Here is a 24,710-nt window from a genome sequence, read left to right as displayed (position 1 = left end):
ACGCCACGTTTTTTTCTCTCTCTCTCTCTCTCTCTCTCTCTCTCTCTCAACGTAATTTCATGTTTCAAATACTTTAGAAAACTATGCGCGCCCACATTTCAATCCCCATTTATATTTCATTGTTGCCATTTTACTAAAACTTATCAAAAATGATGTGTGTTTTTTCTTCGTGCGTGTGCGTAGTTGCACACTCTCGTGCATATACAAAACGAGAAGGCACCGTCAATTTTTGGAATGCTTATAAACACATTTGGCGGTACGAAATTTAGCTGAGAATTTTATGAATTTCATGTAACACAAACGGTGTTTGAATAGATTGAAATTACTCCGGTTGTATGATATTATAATGCATGCAGCTGCTGTTGTTTTACTACAGCCCCGCTGTTACCTTACTATGTAGCCAACCATGAATGTGTGTGTGTTTATGTTGTTTTTGGTATTTTGATGTATGAACAAAAGACTTTTCCCAAAGAGTTTATGTAAAATTAAAATTTTCCATTATACACGTCTTGTTTAGCACGAGATATAAATTGTTCGCCGTACACTTGGCTGTATATCACATATATTACCTAGAATGTACGCGTTGCACAGTGTGGAATCCACACACACACATGTATGTGTACGTACGTACTAACACAAATCATGGTTGTCCTCCAAAGTGACTAGAAATGATGCATTCTCGGAACGATCCAATTCAAATTTCTTGTGTGCGAAAGGCGCAAGTGAGACGGCCCGTTTTTGACGCCAAGATTAACGGCAAAGATATATATTTGCACATATCCATCGCGTACTTGTGCTTGTGCGAAATAAACAAAATAATAATAATAATAAGTTATCGCACAAATGGAAAACAATTTGTTGCAGATAACGGTTTTGTGTAGTTTTGTTATAGCCCATACCACACAATCAGCAATGGTGGTGCGCAGATTTATATGTATGGCTGTCACGCGAGAGAGAGAGAGATAGAGAGAGGAAGAAAAATGTTGAACGATAAGAGCGAGACATGGCAAAAACAATAAAAGATTCTGTCATCTATGGTGTGAAATTCTCTCTTCCTCTCATTTTCGCTCCATTTCTTCTACATCAACATTGCAAACATTCTTATTTCCAGAGAGTTGAGTGTTTGGAATGTGTTTATATTCAAAGAATATTCAGTCTAAAATACGCACCGGAATATACATTTTACTGAATGCTCATGCAACTGCAAACGATCCGACACTCTTACTTGCCGGTGAAATTGAAGTTGCCATTTGCCTTAAATGTACTACCAACATCTATTCTGTCTGGTGGTCGTTCTTTTTGCTAGTTGAGGTACTCCAACAACATTTGATGCTTTTCACACCGCTTCACTGCACAAACAAACCATCGTACACTCGATGGCATCGCATATTCAGTATCCACCCAATCGCTTATTTTGCGTTTCCATTTGAGACTTTTGATTTGGTTGAAACGGGCGCGCGCGAAACACCATCATTTGTAACAGCAATTTATTTAAGCAGTAAGACAATATTATCGAAACCGTCGACCATAATATCAAGAACAAAAAATCATTAGTTTAGCTTTGAGTCCATTAATCTCCAGCGAGATCCAATTGATATGCGCGCGCGCAACTAACCAATTTGTTTTTAACCAATTGCAAATACATTTTGACATTCACATCCCTTTCTCTTGTTTTCTCTCTCTCTCGCTCGCTTCCTATCTTTATCTCACTTCCATCTTATTTCGAATTTGCTTTTACTTTTTGATATTGGTTTCGACTATTGTTTTAGTTTGTTTCTTCTTCTTTTTTTTACTTTTGCAGCGAGAACTTTTTTCAAGTAAAACACTATAGTTAGTTTTATTTCTTACTTTCATCCATTTTATTTATTCATTATTTGTTTTAGCTTTTTTCCATATCTTTTGGTAGATGGCATGCTCATTCTCTCACTTACTCGATTCGGTTCCGTTCATTTATTTGGGATTACTCGATGATCAAAGAGTGAACGAGTGACGGGTGAAGGGTGAATTGAGTGTGAGAAGAAACTTTGCAACAATCTACCATTAAAAGGAAGCAAAACACAAAACTTTCGAACTGAAGTGATTTCTTGATTTTCGATACATTGTTTCAGATGTGTAGGGCAACGCACATCGACCATAACGAGGTCGAGGTAAAATTGCGCTGTTTGTGTATTTACGATATCAAAATCATTTTTTCCCCTTCTCTCTCTCTTTCCCCCCGAAAAAGTGCTGCATACACACAATTGTGTAAGCATTAGAGAGGAAGCGATATAGAAAAAGAGTAAACGTGAGAGTAAGATAGCGAAATAGCTTTGCTGGTTCAGTTTGAAGAGAAGTTAAAATGTTGAAAATGGGGTTTGAAAATTTTATGATGGTCTGAATATTCGTTGAAGGAAATCTCATTTTAAAGTTTTTCGTTTCGTCTCTTTTGGAATCTTTCATTATGATTGTGTGTAGTTAGATGGCATTCCGATCGTTTGTTCAGTCGCACCATCATCTCTCTCTCTCTCTCTCCTTATTCACTTCTATGTATAGTTTGTTATCGGTTGGTTGGCTGCTCTCGAGCTCGTTCCATCAATGATAAACTTTCCAATGGAATGCATATTCGAATTGTGGGAAAAATGTCATAACCTGGTTTTTGCCGCATGTATTTGGGTAACTGATTCCATGGGAATTTCAACCTCCATCAAGTTAAACAGTTGAGGGATTATTGAAAATTACGTACCGGATGAATAAAAATTTATAAATTACAAATAAATATGGTATAACATACCAACGTCATAATGCCTCGGCGGCAAAATTCACCGATCGAAAATCAAACAACTTTTAACAAGTTAATTCCAAGGAGCTTTCATTTGTTCTTCACTTCCAATCATAATGCAGCAAAATCTACGTAACAATGAAGTGAATTTTGTCGAAGGACAAAAACCAAGCGGCAGCAGCAGCAACATCTCTGGCAAATTGACAATGAATATGAGACACACTGAAAATTGATGATGATGCGGTGATGATAAATCTCATAGTTGTTGTCGGTTGTCGTCTAAATTTACTATCTTTCATTTCGCGTATTTTACAATGCCGATGTGACTCGCACACACACACAGTGAGAGGGAGAGAGAGCGAGAAAAGGAGTGCTCACAAAGATCTTCATGAAGTGGTGAATAGAATATGTGAGCCTGAGCATGTGTTTGTTTTCAATGAATGTTTAATGACCCAACTAACCTTTATGAATAATACAATTGTATTATGCCATTATCCATCCCAAACGAATTCACATTATCGTCATCAAGAATTCAGCACTTGTAGTACAATTAAAAAAAAAACGAATAAAATTACTTTGTATGTGTCTGTCAAGTGGAAGCAGTCATTGAGCTTAAGCTTTAATTCAATGCTCGTCGATATGATCTCAATGGAAATATATATATATGTGTGTGTCTAAATGGGGGAGAGAAAAATTCGATAGAATACACTTTTGCACTCGCTCTTTCACTTTAGGAAAGTGGAAAAAAGCGATGCTTTTCGACCATTAGTAATTGCTATGCTTCGAACTCGAATGTTCAATGTATGTTGCCCGGTCGAAGAAGGTTGAACACATATGTTGATCTGAAGATAAAAATGAAAGCGCTCACTCCGCAATTTCATGCCAAGCACTTGTCGGACCACTTTAGCAAACACCAGACACGTACTCTCATTTCAAACGGCTTTGCCAGAAATGTATTAGATAGAAAGAGATCGACCAATGTGTATTGATAACTCCGAGAAATGACAACCATCATCACCACCGCCATCAACTGTATTAACAACAACAATGTTCCACGAAATGATGTCGTTAAAGCATTAGTTTTTTTTTTTTCATGAAGCACACAATCATTTGTATATCACGAGTAAAACTTATACACAACGTTCATTAAATAGTTTTCCCAAAACGATGTTTCGGCAAGTTTTTTATGGTTTTTGGTTCCAAGTTTTTTTTATATGTCATTTCATTTGAATGGGGTTTGGTTGTATAATTTTTTATGATTTGTTCCACCGTCCGTGCACAAAGATATTCAATATGTAAAGTGAGCATGAAAGTAACGGATGGGGATTGAGAGAGACATCAGGGGGGGTATGAAACATGTCATATTCAACATTGATTCAAAAGCGTTAAAATATTATTCATTTAATAGAGCAAAAAAAAATGCGTTTCGAGACGACCAGCTGAATGTAGACAAAAAGAAGCAGAGAAAAGCTCCATCTCCGCGCAAACAGAGTGGATACGTAAAGTAAATGCCATTAAAATTATGGAGTCAAACCGCAAAAAATCAAGTCCCACGCTGATGCTGCCACAAGAACACAAATGCTACAGAATTATAATGTCATTTTACGAATTTATGTCGCGTTTATGATCTACAGCAATTTGGAGATACACATTCACTATTCACACAGCCGTTACCGAGGGCGCGCGCATGCTTGCGCCCACACACATATTCACTCATATACAATTTCTCTTTTGCGACGTCGATTTTTTTTATAGTTGTTGTCATTGTCATCGTTTTTGTTGTATTGGAGTTGAATTCTTTTTTTTTTTGATGCGCGCATTGTCGCATGTGCGAAAAATATTCCGCGGTCGTAATTCGGTGTGTTGAAAATTTATTTGAAACTATGTGCGACAGGAAAATTCCCTAGAATTGAAATTTATGTTTAACGAGACACAGTAGAATTGCGTGCCGTCCCAGTGTGATTTGTTGTAAACTGTGTAATCACATTACACACACACAGAGTGTCTATACAAGTGCCACATTTGAATGCTGTGTATGAGAAGTAGTTTTTGATTTCGTGGCTACATCATTGTTGATGTGAGAGTATGTGTGTTTTTTCGTTCACAACTCTTGTTAGCTATTGTTGTTGTTGATGTCGTTTTTTTATCTCACATAATTTATAAATAGAATGGTGATGTTCATACATTTCAATAAATACATCAATTTGACTATTTTTTTGATGAAAGCCAGTACAAGCAGAGATTAACAATGAAATAAAAACGTACGCTGTTGTCGATTCGCATTCACAAATACGATCAAATCGTTGCACGCGTCAATCCAAATTGAAATAAAAAATGAACAGAAAACTGAATCAGAAGTTCACAGATATGTATTTCAGTATCATCAAAGCATAAAATGTACGCAAAACTAGAGAGATGAATATTGTTTAGATCGGCATAAATCTCATCTAATATTCACTCATTTGCCATTCGGAATAATAATTTTATTTTTTCAGTTATGTTTCGTTGAATGCGGTAGAGAGAGAAAAATCGACCAAGCGATATTTGAATGAAAGACGAATAACATGAAAAATCACTTTTGAACGCATTTTAAACAGAAAACCAAAACAATTTACTTATTAAATACCAAATACCATAATATGAAATCCTATATACGATGATCTGCATTGAACAAACGAGAGCTAGAAACGATGGCAGAGAATAGTGATTTTACATGTAAAATGTGTGAGCTTGAGAGTTTTGTTCGCTTTCACGTCTACGGGCGCCAATGTACATACCCTTAATAAATGCGGTAATAAAATAAACGGTGCCGACTAAAAATCATTAACCATTCAAACATGAACCATATTCTCTTGATTGTTGTTAATACAGTCTTTCATTTTCGCATATCTCGTCGTCGTCGACATTGTTTTTTTTTTCCTCTCTTCGCTGTTTTTTTTTGTGCCGCACCATTTTACTTTCACTTGCACATATTCGTTAAATCTAAATTGCGAAGATCCAAGCAGCCGAAATACATTTCAATGCGTACATTTTAATGCTTTAATTAGTGTTATAAGTATAGTAATAACGTTCATGCCATGTACCAAAAATTTCATTTGCTTAATATTTGCATACTTTGTATGCGTTCGTTGTTTAATATTTATAGTATAGGTATAAATATTTCATTCAACACAACCAAACAGGCAAACGCATCGAGCGAATGAGACAAGAACGAGTGTAAAACGTGGCACAATTGAACGAAATGTGGCCTAGTTTATACTTAAAAACAGTTTCTGCATGTTTTGAATTTAAGAGGATATATAAGGCAGCCTTAATAATAACAAAGCACATAGCAATAATACATGCACGTTAAATAAATTACAAAAAAACGGGGGCTCTTTCCATTGGAATTGGCAAAGGAAAAAGGGCCACTTGAAGAAAATTATGCGAAACGTTTTCGCATCGTGTACGGTTAGAAACAACCGATTTGTGGCAATTAATGGGAGCACAAGCCATAATAAAATACATGCATACAAACGGAAAATTGTATTTCGAACGATTTTACCGTAATGTTGCAGCAGTCACAACACCATGAATGGCACAAAATGCTGAAAATTATCAAAGAAATTTAGTCAAAATAACCCACAGATATTTCAATTCTCATTAAATAGCTGCCGAAAAAATAGCGAAACAACAAAATGAAAATGGAGAAACGAAAGAAAAGGTAAAACCGCTTTATCAAGTACTCGAATGCATGCCATTAAAGATGTGCTTCTCTTTTTTTTCCTCTCGTTCTTCCTACATTTGTGCATCTACAGTTCGGCACACAAGATCACACTCGAAATGTAAGTAAAGCCGTTATCTTGCTCATTACATTCACTTTTCGATGCTACTGATGCTTTTGATGCCTTTTTGTGGCGTGTTTTTTGCACAGCTTTCCACCATAATGGCAAAATATATAAAATCGCTGATGATTTAAGCAGAACAAACCAACATCGAATACACGAAAAATGCACGCTATGACTACTCATACAAACAAATACAATTTTATACTTTAAACTTTCTTCCGATTCTTAATTAAATGAAAGTGTGTCAACAGCCAAGATAGTGCGACTTTTCCTGTGTAATCGTCGTTGTTGTTGCCGGTATTTTTTTTTTGTCGTTTGCGTTCTATGTTTGTTTCTCGTACTATTTTGGTCACATCTTTACTTTTTTCACATAAAAAAAAATTAAATAAATTTTAATCGTGGTCGTGCTTTTTCCACTTCTACCTGCATCGTTCCATTCGAAATTCCATCGAGTGAAATGAAAATGGGGCAAAATTGCATTTTTGATTGCGTCAGATGCTTTGATGAGAAAAAAGATATTTTGTGAATTTCAAAAGAATTAAAAACTGAGCAGCAACAGCAGCTCAATAAGAGCACTGCGAACAACCGAAAGGAAAAAAAATTGAAAATTAACATGATGTTTTTTGTTGTTCCTTTAAATCCTTGTCGAGTTTCCTTGCTGTTCGACGTTCTGTTAATTTTTAATGTTAATTATGAATTGTTTTTGTCCATGATTCAAGAGCGAACGAACCAAATGGAAAAATTGCAGCATAATTTTTTGTTGTTATTTTGAACGCTATGGTGTGTGTAGGTGCATGTGTTTTTTGTTTCGTTTTGAGCTGCTCATTCAATTATCACATTAATGAATCATCATTTTAAAAGAATGAGTAAAATGAGTAAAATCAGGAACAAATATTTTTGAGGTCTGCTCATTCATCGCACTAATGCCCCAGATTATTTATTATCTCTCTTTCGGTACTTATCTCTTTTGCTCTTTCGCACTCTTGATGGCTAGTAACAACAAAGCTTGAGAGATCATTCATTCGCTTTGGAATTTTTCCCGTAAAGGTCAGCTGTGGCATTTAATAAAAGCAAACAATTTTATGCTGATACACACACACAAGCTTTAACAATTTTTGCAGCACTTGAAGCCATGTCATCGTATAATTCATGCGACGCAAAAGAGCCACAACAATAGAGTATTTTCAAGTAAAATAAGAGGGAGGATAAAAACGTATTATAAATAATTTGATCTGTGAAATAATTAATGAGTTTGAAGGTCCTGCGTGCTTTCAATTTATATGAATTTGTTGGCATATTCATTCTTCTCAGCACAAAATGCAAATGCGAACGAGCTTTTTTTCGATCTCTCTCTCACTTTTCATCTTTTTACTAGGGAAAAATTGACTTTGAATAGAGCGCGGGTCGTGTTGCCGAAAGCGAAAATATTACGTTTTGAGCGTGGAAACGAAACAAAAAGAAAAATGTAAAACAATGAACTGTCAATTTGGCAGCTATTCCGCATTTAACCGATAATGAACGGAGAAGGAAAAGCAAATGATGAAGCCGGACGATGACAACGACCATAAAGAAAATGGAAAATAAATGACGAGTCAACACTCTAGTTCGTTAATGCTGAAAATTCTGGTCCAACAGAATTTTTTTTTTTTTTTCATTTGACACATTTTTTTGAACTCTGGATATTTATTTTACAATTTTAAAGACGAATAATATTATTGATTTGTATTCTGGTCTCATTTTCACTGTTTGATGGTTCTCCGTTGTCGTTTCCGTTTTTCCAATTCGCATTCAGACACTTTTGAATAATTGAAACACTTTAACCAATTTTCCAACAATGAAATCAACACAAACTTTTTCATTTGTCATTCGTAGCTCATTTATTCGCTTGTTTACGCCAGAATATGAATGCTGCTGAGCATTTTCGTGCATGTTATTCACTCCATGGCCGACAGAAGAAAGAAATCAAGAAAAAAAGATAAAGAAATCGTGTGTATTGTATGTATGAGTTCACATTGCAATTGTGCACGCTCACAAATAACGAAATGTAGAAAACTTTATGGTTTTACGATTAAAAGCAAAGTGGCAATGTTAACACATTGTCGATGGCGATGAAAACGTTTTGTCCGGCTTTCAAGTTTCCATTGCACTTAAATGAAGTGTATGAAAAATATTTTATCAGGTGCATAAGTGTTTGATGTGGAAGCGAGAATTCAAGCATTTGTCTTACTACTTTGTTATGCAAAAAGTATTTTGTGCATTTTTCTATTTGCTTCCGCACACATTACATCGCACAATTAACAGTTGGTTTGTTATTCTCACGCTCAACCAATCGCATGTGCATTTCTTATATTCTCACTCATTTTAACTCGACTTCTTGTGAGCAGTGAGCATACACTTTTTTTTCCTGTGCTCCTCTTTCTTTCGTTACTTTACACCCCCTTTTTTGTGTATGTTCATGATCCTCGACTGTGCAATTTGTTGATTCGTTTCTCAAGTGCATTCAATTTGTTCAGAGAATTGCTGTAAAGTTTTTCGTGTTTATATGTTGTCGTACATTGTAAGCAAAAGCCGTATATTTTTCTATATATGAGAATTGGGTTTTCAGAAGCCGGAACGCGCGCATTCAATGCTGAGCTTACCATCCAACAAACAACTCAGAGCTCTCTCTTGCTTCTTGCAAATGTTGATTTTACAATTTAAATGTAAGCGAACTGAAATGTTTACGTGTGTTTGTCACAATTCACTCGTTAACTAGGTTACAAGAAAATTAAAAAAAGCACACACACACGCATACATAAACACAACGATTTCACTCTTGTTCGTGAACGCAGAAACAGAAAATGAATGAGAGCAGACTGCTGCTCGGGAAAAAGACATGAAAAAAAACGTATCAACAACAATAGCTACAACAGTAGCAGTAGAGCAGTAGCAACAATAAAGTCGATGAAATGTCTTTGTAAGCAAGGAACCTAACAACAAAACACAATTCAAAAATACGCAACAAAAACATTTGCGAAATACATTATATTTGATGTTATAACAATAGTTTGTTCCGTAAAGTTGATGTAAAAGTGTATGTGCGTGGCATATAGCGTGCTCAGCAACGTATCCATGGCCTGAGTACAGGCAGAAAACACAAAGAGACCAAAATGGAATCAGTCAAGGAAGCGCATTTTTTTTATGGCTAAGGGCCATACAGTCAAACCTGTCAACGATATTGGTTTGACTTGGAAACTTCAATTGTCCGTTTGCATATATACCTACGTAAATGTACCTATGCACATTTTTACAACATCAACTTTTTTTTATGAGTTGCACATAAAACGCGTGTTTGAAACTCACATTTTTCCATAAATCAGTGTATGTGAACCGATGCGAAAGTTACAAACTAATGTAAAAGCCATTCGCAGACATGGTCGCTTTTCATCCGCTCGATTCGAAAAGGTTTGACAGTCTAAGACACAGAGAAAGGGTGCAGGCAAAAAACATCGGTTTGAAACTTGTATATGCAATATAGTTTTTATATCTGCAATATTTCTCGGCATTCACTTGCATTCGTACTCCTTTACGGCTGTTTTTTTTTTCGCTCTCTCTTCATTTTCGTTTTACAGCTTTTCTCTGCTTTTTTCTTTTGCGCTACCGCTTACCACACTCAGTGGATCTATTGCACATTGATATGTGCATGTGTCTCTGGGTCTTCGTTTGCACCTGGTTCGTCGTTATTCGTGATAAATGTAACGCGATCTTTCATTCTCCTTTCAACCATTGCGATTTGTGTGCGTGTTTATAGGACATGAATATGATTAGCGTTCATTTATAAAATCATTGGTGCATATTTTTTTTGTTCGTCATTGCTTTTGTACACTGTCTACGGCACACCATTTCTACACCGATAACTAGGTGAGCAAATGCATATACCGTGCTTTTAATGCCTAGTTAACATCAACAACAACAACAACAGCAACAAATGTGCGCAATCAGAAAAGAAAAAGAGAAACACATTTTTTAACATAATTTTTCAACCGTCGTTAATATATAATTTTTTTTTCTTCTCTCTGCTTCACTTATTTTTATTTTCATTTCGTCTCGTCGTCGTTCCCATTTTTTTGTACTCGTTCTCTCGATGTGAGAAACTGTCAGGTTGCATTAATGTGAACGTACACACGTTCGTTTTCAACATTTTTACTGCAATAATAATAACGTTGAGTTGTTTTAGTTTATATTTTTTTTTCTTTTCGTTCTCCTTCTCTTCACTTTATTTCGGTTTGCTTTTTTCGCACTAATTTCATTTTACATAAACAAAGTGTTTTTCTGCACAAAGATTGTTGATTTAATTTCCTAGATTTGTGTATACCACCACATAAAGGAGAGTGAAGAAAAAATAAGTGGCGCACACACAAGTGCTACAATTTGCCCTTAAAAGTACATTAGAGTTTGTCTACGAATGAACAAATGGACGAATGGATGAATGCACGAAAAAAAAGAAGAATCTGACAAAAGAAAACCGCAACAGAAAATTAAGTTGAATGCATTTTTGATGATTGAAATAAAACACAAATGAATGTTTTCAAATGGAAACTAAACAGTCGACATAACAAGCCAATGGATGGTTTTGATGGTTGATGATGATTTTTTTTAGTTAAAAGCTAACAGAATAAAGAAATAAAAAAAACGAAAACTTATTTCAAAGCAACACATCGACTAAAAACGATTTAGACGGCAAAAAAATTAAAAGAATACAGAAAAACATCCCATTAAAATTTAACTAAATAAACAAAAACATTTTTGCGCACACATACACAAAACAGAAAAAAAAAACAATTTATTGAGGCTGCAGTTGGCAATTATCAGTCCACAGAAATGTACTAGAGTATTTTTTGGGGTAGTTTCAACTGATTACTTTTGGTCACGATCGCATTAGTTTTTGTTTTTGGTTTACAGTTTTTTTTTGTTAGCTTGCTATGCACGAACGACACAATCATACCATTCAATGAAGTATTCGGTAGGTTTAATAAAACACAATACGCAATTCAGAAATTAGCAACGCTCTAAAATGACGATCACAACAACACAAGTAAATTCTAGTTATAGCATGTAATTTTGTTTTCTTTACTGCTATGAATATGGCATTTAATGGTTTTTTTTGGTGTGGGGTTGCATTTTATATGGTACGAAAATTCTGTTTTTTTTTGGTGTTTTAAATAAATTAAGAGTATAAATGAGGCCACCCAGAGCCTACTACGAACCGATTAATGGTACACTTTCACTCGTGCTTGGCATTGCCTCCGCCACCATATTCAGAAAAACAGTTAACGAAAGTAGAATTGTAACACCTATATTAAAACAACAAAAATTGATGCGTTGGTTTAGTTTTGTGGGTTTTGATGGGGTTTATTCAATGTTGGTCGTAATGTTTTTATGTATGAGTCTGTATCGTTTTGTTTTGTATTTTATTTTGAGACAGAGTGCAGGGCATATCTTTGTGTCATTTTCTCCTAATTTGTCTGATTTTGGTTTTTGTGTCTGTTATGGTTTTTGTGTACGGTTTTGTATATATATGTCTGTGTCTATCTACCCATTCCAATAACAGTTTATGAATAAAATACCGAATTTGAGACGAAACCTATCTCAATGTTTGTTTACGTAACCTACCACTCGAATAATCACTCTTTGAACTCGAGAGAAATTTATTCACTTCATGTTAATTCGTTCGCTTTAGTCATCAAAAAACAGAGAAGAAGAATAAATAAGATAAAGCAATAGCACAGCAGACAAATGAAATACAAACACAGATGGTTTTTGCACTTATCGAATAAATTCAAATGAGGTAATATTTTAATAAATAGTAGTCGTCTGTGTGTCTATGCTAGTTTTTTTGGGTGTGTTATGTCCTACTTAGAATGAAAGTGCTAGAATTTAAAATCTATCGGGGAAATCAAGGGGGAAGGTAAAAAGAAGTGTTGAATGAGAACGGTCGAGAATTATCGTCACAATCCTGTAAGTAAATTTTTTTCTAGTATCTATATAAACTAAACGAACTTAAAAAAAAAAAATTATGTAAAAAACGAACCACATAGTGAATAGTTAGTTGAAAATGTGTGGTTAGATTGTTTCGATTTGAGTGAGTAAATTTTAGATAAGGACATTTTTACGTGTTCTTTGACCGATTTCAACCGAAATGAAGCCAAAAAAAAGAGACGAAAACCGCTTTTCATCTTTTCTTTTTTCGTTCAGGCGAAGCGTTTTTTTTTTTGTCGTTCCCTTTTCTTTCGTCTTTTTGTCACGGACGACACGGAAAAATCGGTATGTATCCCACGTTTTCAACAAATGAATTTTTTTTACATCTACCCTATTCCATCACGTTTTCTTTTCTAATACTTTCAATTGAATTTATTCCACACGAAACCAAATTGTTGATAGCGCTTTCATCCGGTTTTCGTTTTCTTTAACCTCTTCTATCTATAAATTGGTTGACGTTAGTTCAAAATATAGTTGTTTATGTTGGAAAAATCGACGAAAGCAATTTCAATATCGAGATGATTACACTCGATGTTCAGATGTTCAGATGTTAGTGGCATTAAAATCAATTTTTCTTGTTGATACATGTAAATGATTTCAATACATTTTCTTTCTAAATTAAATTCGGTTTCGCTTGATATTGTCTAATGTATTTTCTCCGCGTGCGTTCACCTATATCGTGGTAATTTATTTCGATAAATAATTCGATTCGTTCGATAGACAGGGAAAGATGAAAATAAAAGCTTGAAAGAAAATTGGTTCAAAATAGAATACTTAAATATTCTAATTATCATATCGGAGATAAAGAATATGCATAAAAGGACAAATCGAAGAGAAAATGTTAGAAGAGCAATATAAAAAAATAAGACCTGTAAGAGAATATGCAAAGTAAAATGGCGAAATTCGCAATATATATATGTAGAGTAGTTGTTGTTTTTTTTCATCTTATTTAAAAAAACAAAACAAATGGTTTCGGTAAATAGATGGTAGTAATATAAATAGCTTTGTACATACCTAATGTTAATTTTTCTCCACTATCCGGAGGTAATGTGAACCCGAGCAGGGCCATCGATGAAATTAAAACGCACGGTACGATTAAATTGAAAAAATAATATAACGTTCGACGTCTTATTTGAATTGTAAATGTAACATCTACGTATGGTTCGGGACAACACGCATAATTTATTGTGTTCTTGATTCCTGGCATACCTGTTGTTGTGTTTGTCGTTGTTTTGTTTTATTGTTTCATTTACGACAACGATTCACATGGATAAAGAGAGAAAAGCAGAAGAAAAAGAGAAATCAAAAAGGATCAAAACATTGAGTTTCAAGAGAAGATATTGCATTGTGTTTGTGTTGATTCTACTTTGGTAACATTGAGTGCCACAGGGCATGGTTGAATGTGAAAAGTGTGTATATTTCGGTTTTTGATCGCTTTCAATAAAATTTCAGTATATATACACATCGTGTGTGTGTATATATATACGTGCTGACTTTTATTGAGCGCGCAACATTCACACAATTTCTCACATTGTAAATTGCAACAAAAATGTTTGCTAGTGGCTTTCGATGGCTTTAAATTTTCTCAATTTATATGTATGTATATTGTGTATGGATGTATTTGTATAATAGATTGAGAAGTAAGCTTTACTTACCGAGTAGGAACCATTCGCCGTTTGTAATAAAATCTGAGATATCACCGCCCTCCTCTGATTTTAATACCAAATCAAGCTGTGATTTATATAATTCAGGGCACAGCCAATATAATATGTGGTAGAATGTTTGTTTTGTTGTCGAAAAATTCCGCCGGGAAGCGAGCAAATATCAACGAACAAAAGGCATCAATGCATCAGGGCACAACATCAATAGCAGCAGCAGATATACAACAGTTACATAAAACCCGAGATGAAAACGAATGAAATTGAAAAGAAAGAGAAAATAAACCGAAAACGAAAGAAAAGGAAACGTTTTTATTTCATAGTTAAGATCTACTTATCGAATTGAAATGTCAATTTAAACACATAACAATATGTATATGACGGCAAAAAATTTCTGATAAACTCTTTTTTTGCACAGTGTGACATGCCATTTGTTACAATCTTTCTGTATATATATATTTTTTTTTTTCATTCTTATTCGTTTTTGAAAAACTTGTTTCTATAGTATATTTCTTCCATGGTGTTTAAAAGAATATACATATATTTTTTTTAAAAAACGAAAACGTTGCATTTTCTATCAGATGGGAAACATTACTTCTAAAATGCTGAAGGGAGCAATATACCGAAAATTCACACGAGTCAAATGTCAGGCACATAAAACTTGTGTGTCGCGAGAGGTGGAATGTAGCGAAGAGAAGAACAACAACAAGTTGTAGGAACCGAAAATAAAAATGTTGACAAAAATTCTGTTTGGAATGTATAAATGAAAATAAATGCAGCACGATTGAAGAGCACGGATTACAGTTTACAACGTTTTCAAATAAGGATGCTTGAAGCGAACAGGTGCAAAATATTTTATTGAAAAGTCTGGAATATTCAATTGGCGTTAAAGTTCGATATGTATAAAAATGGAGCGAAGGTTGTAAAAATGTTCGCTTCTTCTTCTTCTTTCTTTTTTGTTCCATTCCGCCTGTACATTGCAATACGGAATACATTGTCCTCGAAACAGTGTAACTAGTAAGCGTGCGAAGAGGGAAATACTGTGTTTTATCCAATAACGGTAGCATCAATGGTGGTATCAGCATGACGACGATGGCAGCGGAAAGGGCTACGATTACAAGGATGCTAAAATCAAATCGGAATGAATGTGAATTATGCCAAATTCGAAAATGTATAGTGGCATGCTGTGTGTGTGTTGCACGTGATCATTTTGGGATGCGTCGCGCGCGCGACCATTCATGCCATTCAGCCATTCTAAACAATAAACTAAGCGTGCAACATTTTTCCTGTTGTTACTTGTTCATTTGTCTGACAGCTTGTTTGCTTTTCACCATTTGCATTTAATATTGTACGGCACGGTCGTTGTTTGTGTGTGTGTGTGTGTGTGTGTGTGAGAGAGAGTGGGTTTTTATTGCTGTTGAAGCATATGGGTAAATACACATCGTGCAAATAACGGATGAAACACGAGTAATATGCACGATTAGATAATAAAAACCCTATGAATCCGTCGACTGGATGCTGGTTTTTGGGTTATATTTATTTGCTCATATTCGGCAAAGTACAATTTGTTCACAACATTACAATTTCGCGAATTGTTACACTTTTTTTCGTCTTCAGCTGTTATTGTTGTATCGGCACAGTTATGTATCTGTTAATTTCATGTAGCGTTCGTGTGGATGGTGCGGGTGTTATTAACTACGCATTGATTTCACATACGTACCATGTTTCCATCATAAGTCCAGCTTCCAAACTTCATTTCGCAATGTTGATCATCGAAGGGAAACCATGTGATATCGATTTTACACGTTGATTTGAATATACCTGCGCGTGTTTTCCCCCATTACAAAATGCAAATAAAACAAAAATCCAATCAGTTTGTTAAATTCAAATATTTGTAGACAAGAAGAGAGAGAGAGAGAGAGAGAGAGAGAGGAGGGGAAAAGAGAAAAAAATCTGTCAGAAACTGATTTTGAAATTGAGGAAATAAGCAATTTTAAGTGAAATTTAATCGATCAAATCACCATTTAACATTATTCACATTGAATATTTCTCATTCCACTCGCTCGTTCGCTCTTTCCACAAATACGTATGGTTCCAATATGCTTTGATTTGTTTTTAATTGAAAATTGATTGAAACATTTCACTCATCGATCATTATAATTGTGATTGAAGAGAATCGACCAATCAATGCAATGTGAAAGGTGAGCGACACAGAAAGAGAGAAAGAGAGAGCGTGAGGGAGTGAGAGAGAAAGTTGAGTAGGTGGTTTTAGTATCGAATAATGTTCACTTAACTGAAAGTCATCGCTACAAAATTTGCTTACCTGGAGGGACATACAGGCAGCTTCCGTTACTTTTAACTACTATATTCGTGTGATACGTGCCATCAAATCCTTCGTCCGCGCTACAAAAAGTGAATAAAATCCGTTTAATTTTCCAATAAAATGTGTTTTAGTTTCATGGGAAAAATGTTCCGGTGCACAATATATGGTTTCTACCTTTGAATTCAATGTGAAGAAGAACAATGTATGTATTACAACAAAAATGTAATTATGAATTTTTGGAATGAAAATTATGTGTGTCTATGTAAATTTTACAAAAAGCAATGGTAAACTTCCATTTAATTAACCAATGAAATAATTTTCCCTATTCCCTATGCAAAATCGCGGACAAAATTAAATTTTTAAATGAGTTGTGTTTTACGATATGCAAATGCAGTGAAATATGTATTTAAACGATACAATCAAATAATCATATAGACTCAATTTCATGGGCAAAATTGGAATTGAAATAAATTCACGCTCAATATTTGTTGACCCAAAATTATATATACATCATTTTCTATGCCATCAATTTTCACATCGTATACATTCGGATATTTCGAACTACTGACTCAGAACAAATATTCAATGATGTATGCATAAATAAAGAAGGAAAAACCAAACAAGATTTACCTGTTATACATTAAAATGTCTGGTTTCCAGAGCTTTTGTGGGGTTATCCGTAAATCTCGAACGCCACCGTATTCGGATTCGTTCCATTTTAAATTGTAATCAAACCATTCCTGTATTGCGAATTATGTGTTTAATATGCGCGAAAACGATATAATAAAAATGTATAATCAATTTATGGGATTTTGTATGTAAAAGTGAAGGTGACATTTCATGCCGTGCGGTTAATATGCATTCACATTATAAATAAAATCAATAGGAGAAAAAAACACGTGAACATTTATCCTCTCGGTGTAATAAATCATCAGTGTGAGAATATGGCTTGCAATACATTTCGCAATCGATGATGAGAGACATTGAAAAAAAAAACACGGGTAATACAATACGTTAATTTGGAACTCGAGGTTAGCAGAAGAGTCATGCGAAATAATTTTTTTGACATTAAAATTGATTTTCAATTTTCGGTGTAACAATTGCTTTTTATTTCTTTTGCTGGATTTCTTTCGTGTCATTTTTTTTCTGTTGATGTTGGCACATTTTTCTGACCAAATTTGCACGCCATTGCCATTGGATTTTCGTAGTGGTCGTCGTCAATTTGCCATTGTCATCGGTTTTTTTGTTGGTTTTTATTGGCATCGCCTCATGCCAGACCATTATTGTTGTTGTTAGTGGTAGAATGATTTGGAAGGCCAACAACAATAATTTCATTCATGTGCAAATTGGTTTTTTGACGTTGCTCTCGATGTCGGCAATAATTGGTAAAGTTCCGAAATATATCGTAGCATGAACGAATTCGACAATTTAAGAGCAATGCATATTTCGCATCCACAAGTTGTTAGATGACAACGTTTACGCAAATAAATTGTAGTAATCAAATTTAAAATTCGTCCAATCGCACAGACACGACATCAAACAATGGCACGCAAGAGAAAATGAGATTTTTTTTCATACATATACATATATCGCGTGCGCCAAACCTAATTTAAATGGCCGAAGCATGGTCTGCAGTCGGCTGCAGCCTCAAAAACTCAAATATAATTAATTTTCATTGTGAATGGTGTTTTTATCGTATGGATCTGGTGAAGAAAAAAAACGCATGTGTAAATGAATAGTGTGTAGTGAATGGCATGAATTGAGCGCATTTAATTTACACCATTTGATTGGAAATTCGACGAGCATTTCCGATCGAAGCCAAAAATGTGTGCCACAACGAAGCGAAATAAAGAGAAAATACGGACGGACCGCGATGAACAAAAAACAAAAATTAAGCAAAAATCTCATCGAATAATATTGACAAAATTGATAAAAACTCCGATTCAGCGGGCGTTGAAGGAAACTCGTTGCATTGATAATAGCCGTTCCATGAGGGAAAAAACCTTCATTAAATTTTCATTTATAGAGCACTTTTGCGCTTCATTTTTGTTTTTCATTTACATACCAAATTCAGCCATGCATTCGTCGTGAGAATTTGATTTTTTTCATCCTGAAATTGAGAGAAGAAAAAACAAAACAACAAAGAAAATGATTAAAAATCTAGAAAGTGAAAGGATACTGTCTATCATTGTGATGTAAAATTGAAAGGGTCAATATGTTGAAACGCCTCTCGTTCAAAACGAGAAATCATACATTCGCTAGCATATTGTTGCTGTTCCTGCAACAATATTGCTTGGATTGTGTACGAAGCAACAATTCATGCTTCGCATCAATCACATTTCGATTGTTCATGTTCCGCGCAATGAAAGATTTTGATGCTAAAAAAAAGAGGTAATCTATTCAATATTTTACAAGTTCACTTACCACATCGATAATCTGTTGGAGCGTTAGACCGAATCGAACAGTCAGCGCATCCGATTCATTGGATACGGGTCGCTCGAGTGTATTGTAATCTTTAAGCAATGTATTGAGCAGACGTCTTTCATGAGGTCCTTGATGACTTCCTGTGTACAATTTATATAAATAAAATCATTAAACATTATGGTAATGGCAAATTATATAAACATAAATAATGATAAAACGTTAAACAAACAACCGCCACAGCGATATGAGATAAATTAGCTAATGTTTAACGAACCATCTCGCTGTCGACTAATAAATGCAAATAGCCTTTGTGTACATCATACACTTTGAAAACGCGTGGTGTCCGAATCGGAATTTCGAATCTTAATCTCAATCGCAATCGATATAAATCATTTAATCACCCAAAATAGCATTGGCAGCGATGAAATTAATGTAGAAAGAGAATAAGCCGAGAACATTGAGCATGAAAACGGAACGGATATATATATATATATTTATATTTCGGTCGCTGTACGAATAAGCTCGCAGAGTAATAAGATACAATATACAGGTGAATTTCATTTTGATGAATTTTAATCAGACCAAAATGAATGAGATTATGAGCATCCCATTTCATTTTGTGAAATGACGGAAAATTTACGTGTGTTTCGATGACGATGTACGGCATTGCTGTCGCTAAGCAATTCGTCAACAAATCCATTTGAGTGGGAAAATTGGTGCGCGAGCGTTTGCTATGCGCTATACATAAATGCCATACACAATGAATGAGCAGCCAATTGGTAATGAATTGATGATGAATGGCATTATTTAGCATTGAATCATATCAACTTTTTCGCTTCTAGTCTCGTTCTTTCGTTTGGTTGACGGCATCTTCTGTATTGGCAAGCAAGAAGTTGCTTCAGTTTTATGGCATTCAATTCATTTATACAAGGTGTATGTGTTCCAAATATTTGCGAATTTCATATGATTTATGATCAATCTAAATGAGGATTTATTCGATTTAAAATTCCATTCAAGTTGGATGTATGTATTTATCAAGGTAAACCAGTTGGGTTCGTTAACGGTCATTGTTTTTTTTTTGGAGGAGGGTACATTAAATGAAAGACAAAAAACTAGGTTAAATGTGTATCCGAAAATCCGAAATAATCATCCAATATATGCACCATAACTAACGAAAATGAAATGTCTTTTCAAAGGAATAAATTATCCTCACAGAACTGCAATCCAATAAATACGCTCTCTCTCTCTCTCTCTCCGTCCATGCATAAAGATATATTATCTTGTACTCTCATTCTCTCAGAACGTCTAAAACTTATTAAACAAATCAAAACCGAATGTGTGCCGGACCGATCAGCAATTTGCATGCAGATTAAACAAATGAAATACTCGAACAATTATATGGGTAAATGCTGTTTTTGAATTAAATCACAGACATTTTGTTGTTCAAACTTGACAATGTTTAGAAATGTGTATTTGGAAAATACACAATTTTCCTAATGATTTGTATTCAGACGAATGTAATTGAACCTTTGTGTGTGCGTGTGTGTGTGTCTTCTTATATTTATACTTGATTTTTATATTTATGTGTGTTTTTCTCTTTCTTATCGTGTATCTTGCTTTCTGTTTGAAATTGGACTTTAAGCAAACAATTTCATACAAACACACTGCATGTCATCCAAACCAAATGAATTTCAATTGTATTTTATGGCCATTCCATGTTGCTCATACGCCTAAAGTGTATTCGTGTATTGAAGCTCTTTGTCTTTGTCGATCCGGTCTTGAAATGTATTTATTTCACGAAAGAGTTAGAAATCGAGGAGAGAAACACGCAGCTGGAAATGAGGCGTGGTTGTTTCGGTTGGAAAACTTTCAATTTGCACACATACGACAAATAAAAACGTAGCCATTTTCTTCTTGTTCTCTTGTTTCCGATTCTCGATAAACGATTTTCTTCTCTCGCCAAGAAGATTCGTGAGCTTTATAACGGGTGCTCAGCCCATTCAGGCGACAGTTTATTGATTTTGCAATCGAAAACTCAATTTCTTCAATTTTCATTGAACTTTCTTCTCTGTACCTAATTCGACTTGTGCTCTTTGTTTTGCCGTTCGGTGTTACAGTTGTTTAATTTCATTCGAAAAACGGTCATGGCAAATAAGTGCAAATACATTCAACCTATTAATAAATGAGGTTTTGCTCTCTGCCACTCACACATAGTTCAGTTGAAACCACAAACAAAAAAATAGAACCGAATTCTACATCTCTATTCATTGTGCAAATCGAATTGAAAGTTTCCCATCTACTGTTTGTATGTGTCTTCTTTGGTATGTGTGGGCTCTCTCTCTCCAGCCGCATTAAGTTTTAAATTATTAGTTTTAAGACTCGAATTTCGAATCGACAGAGAATAGAAAGATTAGAGACAATGGAAGAATTAGAACTTTGGTTGACGCTCATTAAATGCACATATAAAACAGTATGATAGTTGCAGAGACCACAGCAACATGGTATAAAATGATAAAAAAATGTACGGCACACAACCAAGCACACGAATACAAACTCCGAAAATGATGGTTGTTCTTTTTGTATAGCATTCGAAAAAGGATAGAGGAACGAGCGCAGAAGTGAGTGTGGTTAAGAACGGAAATAGGATTAATTTACATAAATTTCCAGTGAAAAACATACAAAACTCCGTATTGTGCATTGTATTGCTGGAGAATCATTTTTGAATGGATTTTCAATTAGAACACAGGTAGTATAAGTTTTTGCTTTAAAACTGAGTATGCACAATAAATACCGAACAAAATAAATCCATTTTTTCCCTCTTCTTTCCATTTGAATTATGTTTTTTTTTGCGGCGGTAGAACAACGTTTCATTTGCAACAGCAAACAAAATCATCGTCAACGTTTTGTCTAGAAAATGAAGTTTGGAAATTTTGAAGGCAGAAAAACATGACACGAGGTTTCTTTTATTTTTCTGATATTTTTATTGCATTCATCGTGCTGTGAACCGTGGCGGCTGAGATGAAGGTAATGTGTGCAATTTTTGTTTGAAATTAAAAATTCCGTTGTCGTCAGTTTGTCAATCATTTCAAAAGTTGAGTTTTAAGTACACACAAAACTTTTACCTCTTGGTCGCCTTTTTGGCCCATTGTTGCGAATGAGCGTGTAATTACATACACGTAACTACATTTTCATTATTGCGTATTTGTGAATATTTCATGGGAATTCTGCCCATTTTGCAGTTGCCAAACTGAATTACGAGGGCCGCATTCAATTTGCCTACATAGAGCGTCGAAAATCCAATGAATATTTGAATGAAATGACCCGGATTTTGCGTTTACATTTTGAGTCCATCGTAATTGCAATTTTCAATTATTTTTTTTTCAAATGAAAACGGTTTTGAATTTGACTATTTCAATAATCGCATAATAAATAGTTGTGTGCAATAAATGTCGGTATTATAATACCCATGCTGTCAAAAATATGTTGAATTATGTGCCGAAGTAGCAAGCTCCATACAAAAACACCCGGAAAATTGTCAAACAAATTTTTTTGACCAAAAACAATTATCAAAAAAAATGTATGAAACTTTAACTGCTTCGGTGTGATATAAGGCAAGAGTTTGGACAGCGTCAAAATAAATTGCTTACATGTATACGCATATTGTTAGTATTAAGCATTTATTGAAAATAAAATTTATGGCATCGAAAATATGGAGTTTGCCATCGCATATGCTGGCCAAACAAACATCCGTCGAATCGGAAGTGAAGCACAAAAAAAGCACAACGAATTGAAATTTGTACGGAACACATAAAAACTAGAATGCATTTCAATGTTAGCTTGGGTTTTTATGCAATGAAACTGAATATCAAGGGAATGAGATTGGGTTGTTAAAAGTAACAAATCTTTTTCGCCCACTCTCGTTCACAATTTTCTCAACTTCCTCCCTACAACATCGGAAGAGTTTGCAATGAAAATGTCATGAAAAAAACAGGCACACACACCGGAAAGTGAACAACATAGTCTCCACGGCAAGCAAACCAGCAATAGAAAGTGGCGTGCTAGAGAGTGGGAAGGAGGCTGTGTTGAAAGCAACAAAAAAAAACTCGAATGAATACGTAATAATGCACGAAACGTGAATGTGCATATAAATTCGATTTTGAATCGTTTTCGGAGCTAAATATACCGAACAACAGTAGCAATAGCAACAGCAAATAAATTGGTCCGTTTAGTTATAATGTTATGACCAATAAACGATCATTTATGCGAACACCCGAACCAAAGAGGCTGCACGCCTTACAATCGCGATATACTCGAATCGTTCGGATGGTCATAATCAACGTTCATAACAGCAATTCAAACATTCGAGAAATGGAATGGTGAAATTTTCCACAGTTTTGGCAATTGCCCAAAGGATTAATTTTTCAGGCAGAAAAATTGTGTTTGACTACAATTACCAATTGGTTGACATAAAAGCGTCCGATCCATCGTATCGTACGCGACACAACCAAGAGTGAGTTCCAACAACGTTTTTGTTAATGTCGCACGCATTTCAAATAGGGATAAAAACCATGTCATAATCATTTCACAACTTTTTAAGTGAATTATTGTTGGTATTGGGCGAGAACTATAGATCCACTTCCACTTGTCAGTAGATAGATACTCTCACTCTCTTTCTCCGTCCCTGTCTCTTTGCATGACGGTTTTCATTGCGTTGCATCACACCATCTCACACAATGTCATGCTGATATGGCTTTGGCGACGTGTTGCCCGAAAACTCTTGCTTTTGCCTGTCCATACTGGCTCTCAGTTTCTTGTTCCGCACGCGGCCCGTGATCTCTGTACAACGCTTCTCTCGTTACAAATAAAACAAAATGATGATGTATTCGTTGGACGCACCGCTTTTTACATTGTGGATAAAAAAATGTATGCTTCTACTCTATTATAGTGTAGAACCACATTGAAGAGTGTTCTATTTTATTGTTGACGTTGTTATTGTCGTAATTAATGTATTTTACATAAAATTGCTTTGTTCTTGTTTCGCATGCACATCAGATAGGTAGTAAATGTATTGTACATAAAATGGTATGGCTGGTTGGATCGTTTATTCGGCGGGTAAAGTGAAAAGTTTTTGGCCGATGTCATCTACATAAAATTAATGACGAAAATGGTAATCCGGTGGCTTTCTACATAATGTTTGTTCAGTTCTAGGGGTTAACTGCTTATGGGAACCAAACATTTTCTCATAAAATATGTATTTAGTTTTTAGGCGAGAGGCATACAGAACCTTTCACAATGTCAATGTGGTTTGAAGTTTTAATTTTTTTTCGAAATTTCATAGAAAGCATCACTCTCTCGCATACCTTTTGTTGCAGCAAACAAAATGAGTACTTTTTTTAACGCCGTTTTAATCGATAAAGTGTTGTTTGTTTGTTTTGATCATTTCATGCTTTAGTCGAACGAAAATCCCCCAGATTCATGGGAGTGTCGAGTATAATGTTTTGTTGCTCATGTTTGCGTCTTTTTGCCCGGTTTGGTTTCAACTACTACAGAATTTCCCACTTAAAGTTTGACATTTGACTGGAAGTATTTGGTTGCTCAAAATACAATACGAATAATGGTAACGATTGCCATTCAAAATCAATTAAACATCAAATGCGTCGTCTCTCTCTTTCTCTCTCCTGCTCCCTCTCTTTCGTTTGTCG

General features: G+C 34.9%; 1 protein-coding gene across 1 annotated transcript in view; it reads right to left on the bottom strand.

Moving 5' to 3' along the window:
- LOC116340878 (neuronal acetylcholine receptor subunit alpha-7) overlaps positions 1–24,710 on the bottom strand; it is an 85,717-nt gene that overhangs the window by 34,277 nt on the left and 26,730 nt on the right. The window contains exons 3-10 of the mRNA XM_031767607.1: positions 19,009–19,148; positions 18,650–18,694; positions 17,215–17,324; positions 16,585–16,664; positions 15,982–16,082; positions 14,259–14,334; positions 13,618–13,812; positions 11,832–11,918 (exon numbers count right to left, since the gene is read on the bottom strand). Coding sequence (XP_031623467.1) covers positions 11,832–11,918; positions 13,618–13,812; positions 14,259–14,334; positions 15,982–16,082; positions 16,585–16,664; positions 17,215–17,324; positions 18,650–18,694; positions 19,009–19,148 — 834 coding nt within the window. The remainder of the gene's footprint in view (positions 1–11,831; positions 11,919–13,617; positions 13,813–14,258; positions 14,335–15,981; positions 16,083–16,584; positions 16,665–17,214; positions 17,325–18,649; positions 18,695–19,008; positions 19,149–24,710) is intronic.

This window comes from Contarinia nasturtii, unplaced genomic scaffold, assembly GCF_009176525.2.
Source record: "Contarinia nasturtii isolate CC-2019 unplaced genomic scaffold, AAFC_CNas_1.1 Cnas_scaffold_695, whole genome shotgun sequence".
NCBI lineage: Eukaryota > Metazoa > Arthropoda > Insecta > Diptera > Cecidomyiidae > Contarinia > Contarinia nasturtii.
Note: the sequence above shows the minus strand (reverse complement) of the source record. Positions and strands in the feature narration are given on the sequence as shown.